The sequence below is a fragment of the Oenanthe melanoleuca genome, chromosome 20 (assembly GCF_029582105.1).
Source record: "Oenanthe melanoleuca isolate GR-GAL-2019-014 chromosome 20, OMel1.0, whole genome shotgun sequence".
Lineage (NCBI taxonomy): Eukaryota > Metazoa > Chordata > Aves > Passeriformes > Muscicapidae > Oenanthe > Oenanthe melanoleuca.
In genome coordinates this window covers 3668999-3675732 of record NC_079353.1, presented here as the reverse complement: position 1 = coordinate 3675732, position 6734 = coordinate 3668999, and the positions used below count along the sequence as shown (strand labels likewise).

Here is a 6734-nt window from a genome sequence, read left to right as displayed (position 1 = left end):
TAGTCTATACAAGCACTTGGACAGACTGCATTTTATTATTCTCACACTTCATGGAGATCATCTCCATGAAGCTACAGGACCTTTTTCAGGTTTTTAACATAGAATGACTCCCTGGAATGGCGGCACTTCAGAGTCTTGCAGAGAAATGTTTGTTTTGTGAGTGGATTCATCATTTTGTTCTGTCTCATCACATGTGGTTTCCAGCTATCAATTGTTATTTTTCTCACAAGTATTTTTTTAGTAGTATTGAGTAAATCTTCAGGTGCTTCTTCATGCCAGGCTTTATTAAAATGTCTGGCTTTACATTTTTTTCAACCAGTTCTATTTGCCTTGTCATTAGCATTTAGTAACTCTTTTCTTCTTGCTGTCAAGAAAGCATTAAAACCATTTCTTTGCTAAACATCAAAGTACATTGTTACATTTCTGCCTCTGGCTGTCCAATTTAGTAATTTTGAATAACAGTGAACCAAATTGTCATTTTTAGAGGGTCAGAGCCTCAACTGGTGCTTATGCTATGCCACAAGATGGAAAACCTTAGCTGAGATCATCCTTTTGCAGACTCTGTGTTGATGAAGAAGTCAAATGGCTTGGTGCATAATAATTATAATCTCTTCCCAACTATCCCTGGGGGAAAAAAGAGCTTTAGGAAACATGTTCATTTCCTGCAATAAGTAGTCATTTAATTAAAGAACAAAAGTAACAGGAATCAAAAATGCTTGCAGCTGTGATTCTGTTAGACAGTATATAAAAAAGAATGAAATTATAATACATTAAATTAGTTTTCAGAACATGAACTTAGGTGTTTTACAAACTAATTGTGGTAAGTTCAAAATGTCTTGTCAACATAATACTGGATGACAGAGTGTCATGTCCTTTTATGTCAGAGGCCTTGGAATGGTAAAGCCTGTACATGCACAACATCTCCTTTTCCAAGGCAGGCTGCAAACCAGTTCCACACAGGTGGGAAAGGAGAGGAGGAGGCTCTTCCAAGTAGCTTCACTTCAGTCCTTTTCAGCAGCTTGTCCCACTCCACAGGCCAGACTCTTCTGCCTCCAGAGCTCGGGGCTGGCGTCCTGTCCCCAGTGCTGCAGAGCTTCACTGCAGAGTCCTTCTGTCACATCAGCGTCCAGGGAGCCTGCACTGAACCTCAGGGAAAGACTCCAGTCTTCCCTGGTGAATGTTCAGCAGCAATATCAAAAAGTAAAGACAGATTCTTCTCAGAAGAAAATTTCTATGGCCTGTGGAATCTAGGAGAAAAGAGAGACATTTTTCAAACCACTTTGCAACATAATTCAATTTTTTTATTCAATTATTTTATGTTAGATTTTTTAAAAATTTAAAACCCCACAAAAATATATATCATTCTGTTTAAAGGCACAGTGACAGTGCTGAAGAATATTAGCAATTCTTAATTTTCCCCAGAACATTCCCACCCCTGTGCCAGGACTGTAGTGCAGGTACAGTCCTCAGGGCCCAATGTAACTCCTTTACATTTCTTTGGGAATGCAACTGCAAATACAGGTATGTAGTTGATGTGGGTTTTTTCTTTAGTAAATAGAACCACAGTTTGTCATTGGCAGCAATATTCTTTATTGTGCAGTGATGTTGTTCTTTTTTTAGAGCTGAACAATGTTGAAATGCTTTGTAAAGTATGAGGAGATAGTGTTGGTGAAATGTTTGATAGTCTTGTGAGTCTGTCATCTTGCTCTGTAGGCTTGTTCTTTTGGCTGAGATCCCTAATTAAAGCCCCAATCATTTGTAATGCCCTAGCACTAATTGTAAATTGGAAGCCTGTTTACTCCTAATATCCTCAACAAATTTAAAAATCTCTCATTATCATCTACTCAAACTCCCCAGGTTGCTCTAATTAGGAAATGTATAGTTCACTTCCAGACTGAAACTGCAGCCATCCCTGCTCCCTTCCCACGTTTCATTCCATCAATGCAGTGAAGTTGCTTTGCCCTTAATGATGCTTTTTTGCATGTATTTTTTTGCAAGTATCAGTGGCTGGGGAATCAGCCTCTCATATTGTTTCTCCACTTAAAAAAGGGAAATGAATATTTTTATGTGTGTTTAAACACAGTTCCTGTCACCAGTGCTGGCACATGGAGCAGGCACTGCCCTGCCCAGGTTCCCAGTGGCTCAGTCACGTGGAGAGTAACAACAACCCAGACCTGTTCTCTCCCCTGACCTCCTCCTGACAGGGAGTTAAGTGTCATTAAGTTACCTGGGGCTTGCTCCTTCCAATAGCAGCTGCACTGACCAGGAATACTGAAATCCCCAAGCTGAATCCTTTAGAAGAAATCCAATTAGAACAAAGGAATTACCCCTGGGCACCATAATGACCTGTTATGGTCGGTGCACTTTTGTTTTTCTGAGCAGGGAATTTTTAGTGTTTGTGATAAGACTGCAGACTCAGGTACATTTAATTCAGAGATCTTTATACAGTGTATTAAGTTGTTCTACTTTAGAAAATTATATTGTTTTCTGTGTTACATATTTTTTGTCATATCTTTGAATATTTGGTGCAAGAAATGCCAGCTGAGGGATGCTCTGGAGAATGTCTGCAGGTTTCTGGGTATGTGCTAATAAAAGCCCCCCAAAAATATGGAAATTGGCTTCTCTTCAGGAAGAGAAAAGCTCCAATTTTCTTTTAATATTAACCTTCTTTGCATATTCTCCCACATCCAGCATTAAGAGTAAAATCTACAGGTTTGGGACTCAAGCAGAGTTTTTAGCAGGCAGCAAAAATGAACAGCTGGAAAACTGACCTTGTCAAATGTTTGCTCGATGCATGAACCTCCATTTCATTACTTTTGTATTCATTCAGCTCTTTCCGAATTGCTGCCTAGGAATTGAAAAGAGAAAAACATGAGCAAGTAATTTTCTGTTTGTGAGCAAAGTCCCTGCAAAGCAGAACAGTTTTCTGGGGTAGAAGAACCAGGTATTGGGTATAGCAGAGCACTCTGCTGGTAGAAATCCTGAATGTTTGGGTTGTATGGATTAGTGACACAATACTTCTCATTTGTTATTGATTGCTGACAGGGTCACTGCTGTCTAGAAGCAATTCTGACAGAATAACACCTCATGGCTGGTTGTCTCACATTTAATAGGATTCCAGTTAGAATTTATTAAATATTAAGAAAAGCTGCCAAGAAATTGATCCATCTCTCAGTCACAAATGCAGAGGTGTAGCTCTGACCCTGACTTCCTGATATGTGCCACTGATATGTGCAAAAGTGTGACTTTCTTAAACCTGCCTTGTTAATTGAAACATGAACATTGAAACAGTAAACCAGGAAAAGTCTATTTTAATAAAAGTATACAAGGAAAATATAAAATCCTTATTCCATTGATTACTATGGAATAGCTCATTCACCATTTTGGTGAGCTTGGGAGAACAGCTACTGGAGTATAAGTGCTCTGTTCATTTTCTAAGAGTCCTCTAAAGCCATTTGTCCCTCACTGGATGGAAACCAAAGGGTTTGATATCCACATCTCAGCACAAAGCCATTTTGTCAGTAATTTCTCAGCATCCTGCTCCTTCTGCTTCCTGCAGCCCTGAAGCTTCCTAACTGTTCTGGCTGGAAACAGGGTGAACTATTCTTACTACTCAAGCACCTAAATGTGACACCTAAATTGGGCTGTAAATCACCTACATGGCAGGTATGGGATGGGACCAAAATGAGAGCTCATGCTCAGGAGCATGTGGGTCCAGTGACTCCTTGAGCATTCACAGGAAACAGGAGAGAAAATTTTTGCATATCTGGGACAAAACTTCCAGTCTGAGAATAAAGGTTAAAACTCTATTGGCTGGAAATTGAGTTGGAGCCCAAAGATTGTATCCACCTTTTTGGGTGGGTAGAAGCCTTTCAAGTACTAAATTGGCTTTTTTAAGATATTGCTATGATTTCAACATAAAAATCATGGTAAAGTTTACAGAGAGGAAATGCTGCAGTGGTTAAAATCTGTTGAGAATGTGATGTATCATTACAAAGCAAGGAGAAAGCAGAACTTTGTGGTTGTGTCAGTACCTTGTCTGCTGCTGACAGTCGTGTCCAGGGTTTATCTGCTCTCCTGTCATAGTCCTGTGCTTTTGCCACTTCCACATAATCACTGAATCGAATCAGGATCTTTCTGTCTCTCAGTTCATCAACTGTAGGTCTCTGGTTAAGCTGTATGCAGAAGTTTTGTGAAATAAAACCAGGGTTAATAACAAATGAATCAGTAAAAAATGCAATACTTGCTTTTCTTCATCTTAGCTCAGTGTGCCTTTACACATATGGAAAACCATCCAACCCTTGGAAACTCCAGGGAAACACTTCATCATTTGGAGGACTGCTAGGAGAGTAATCATGGTTTAAATGGAGCTGTGGGCTACAGCACAGTGCCTTTATAATGGACAAAAGAAGAAAATATTTTAACCCAGAGATTGATAAAATATATTTTCAAAATGTAAAGGAATCATGATGGATTTTTTTATCATCTCTGGATGATTCTGGTTGCTGTAGGATGTTCTACTACAGGCGGAGGCAGATTGTCTGTGAGATTCTCAGCACTAGACTCACTGTAAGGATTTCAGTCTAGCTTTATCAAATTATCAGCATATTTGGTCTGTAATTCCATTAGGGATTTCTAAGAACAGAACAAAAAGATCTTGTTCTTATTCTGAGAATATTTTAAATGCAAAAATAAATGTACTACGGGAGCAGACCTGGAGTTCAGCAGGGAGACAGCTCTGCTACAAAGAATGAAAAAGTCCTTTTTCCACTAATGGAGCTGAAAATATGCAATGTGCAAACAAATATCCATTTTCTGAGTAAGCTTATATGTAAATATTCTATTAAATCTCATCTAGCTGAGGTAAGGTAGGTATGTCTATAATTCATATTACCAGACACTGCTGAGGAGAATGCATATTAAGGGAGGTTCTGTGTAGTAACGACCTCCATGGCTGGTTGATATTACAGTAATTTTGCTACATTTCTAAAAGCTAACAGCAGGAATTGCAAGATTTTACCTTTCTTGTCAGTCTCTGCTTGATTTCCCTTCTCTCTTCCTGTTCCGTTTGATCATTTCGTTCTGCGGAGAATATAAAAAAAAAGATGACTTTCCTCATGAGGAAGTTTGGTGTTTTCCCAAGTTCCAGGCAATAACGGGCACAGCCAAACGAGCAGCTGGTAGTTGTGTGTTTTGGTAGTTCAGTGCATCTCTGGTGTGTGCTGGAGCACGGAGTCACCTCTCTGTGAGGACACCGTGCTGGTGCCAATGTCAGCTCTGAACTCCACAGGGATTTAATGAAACAACAGCAGCCACACCAACGCTCCACTCGAATAAACTTCAGAAGGAAAATCAAAACACTCCATAGCAGATCAATCATCCTTTTTTGCTCTCCATATTGCTGGAGCCATTCGTGCTGTCAGATGCTGAGGAGCCTCATTGCAGGAGCTCCAGGCAGAGCCCGTGTTCTGTGCTCAGTCCTGTTCTCTCAGGCTGCATCACTCTTGGCACTGACCAGCACCTTGGCTTTCCCTGACATGAGACCCCTCTCTCCTCCCTGTGCAGAGTTCTGCTCTGAGCTCACCCCCTTGTCTTTGTGTGTTGTGCCTATTAACATTCGAGCCGTGAGAACTCCTACACACTGGCTCTAAAAATAGCCCAGAGTGCTGTAACACTGTGAAATAGATCCCCTGCCTTAGGAAACCAGTTAATGGCGTTTCTATTCCCAGTACTATCTGTTACTAAATTAAGGCGTGAGCCCGTGACCTGAACAAAGCTGCAGAGCCAGAGAAAAGGGTTTAACCATTCAGGGATTCTCTGGGTACTACTGTGAGGTTTATTATACAACTTGCATTAGATATTTCCAGTGTTAAAGCACACACGTGATTTCTACTATGCCTCCAAAACCCGCTAGCGCTGCAGATGGATTTCCAAGATATTTTTAACAATGAAGCATTTTTCTCCCTGATTTTTGCACTCATTAGATGGCACTGAGATGCAATCAAGTCTATTTAAAATAACATAGTAGTGCCTAGCTCCACCTGGCTAGGATAGAAATGTAAATCAATTGAATTGAAAATGCTATAATGTGCTGCATTACAGTTCAGTGGCAAGGCAAAAAATGTAAAGAGAACAGGTCAGCTAAAATTAGTGCTGTGTCAGGGATGAGCAGTTATTTCAGTCTGCAATGTGTAAAAGGAGAACAGGCTTTCAAAAGTAGAGGGTATTCTTAGATATAGAGATAGCTGAAGAAGTTACTCGTTCAGCTTTAGTTCACCCATTTTAGAGCAGATGTTCCTATTTTGTATTTTTTTTTTTTTTTTAATGAAAAATAGGTAATTTTCTGTGGTGTAGTGCCTTTTAAAGATGTGATGAGATATGCTGTGAGAGAACTGCCCAGAGAAGCTGTGGCTGCTCCATCCCTGGAAGCCTTCAAGGCAGGTTGGATGGGGCTTGGAGCAACCTGGTCCATTACAAAGTGTCCCTGCCCATGGCAGAGGCTGGAACAAGATGATTTTTAAGGTCTCTTCCAACCCAAATCTTTCTGTGGTTCTATGATTCTAGCTCGCAAAGAAAAGCCACAAATATACATTTCTGATCAAAAAATACTTTTCCAAATATACTAAATGTGTAGTAACTTATTTCTATTCACTTGGGTTCAGTGCTTATTTCCAGCTCCAAGAAATAAAAGAAATAGTTCCTCTGCACAAAAAAAAGAGATTTGACATGAAATG

At 39.9% G+C, this 6734-nt stretch overlaps 1 protein-coding gene across 2 annotated transcripts in view; it reads right to left on the bottom strand.

The window, feature by feature from the left end:
- Nucleotides 1–260: 260 nt before the first annotated feature.
- Nucleotides 261–6734, bottom strand: part of PHACTR3 (phosphatase and actin regulator 3) — a 99851-nt gene continuing 93377 nt past the window's right edge. For both annotated transcript variants that reach the window (XM_056507523.1, XM_056507524.1), the window contains exons 10-13: nt 5021–5082; nt 4035–4175; nt 2772–2848; nt 261–1247 (exon numbers count right to left, since the gene is read on the bottom strand). In XM_056507523.1, the coding sequence (XP_056363498.1) occupies nt 1232–1247; nt 2772–2848; nt 4035–4175; nt 5021–5082 (296 nt within the window). In that variant the 3' untranslated portion in view covers nt 261–1231. The remainder of the gene's footprint in view (nt 1248–2771; nt 2849–4034; nt 4176–5020; nt 5083–6734) is intronic.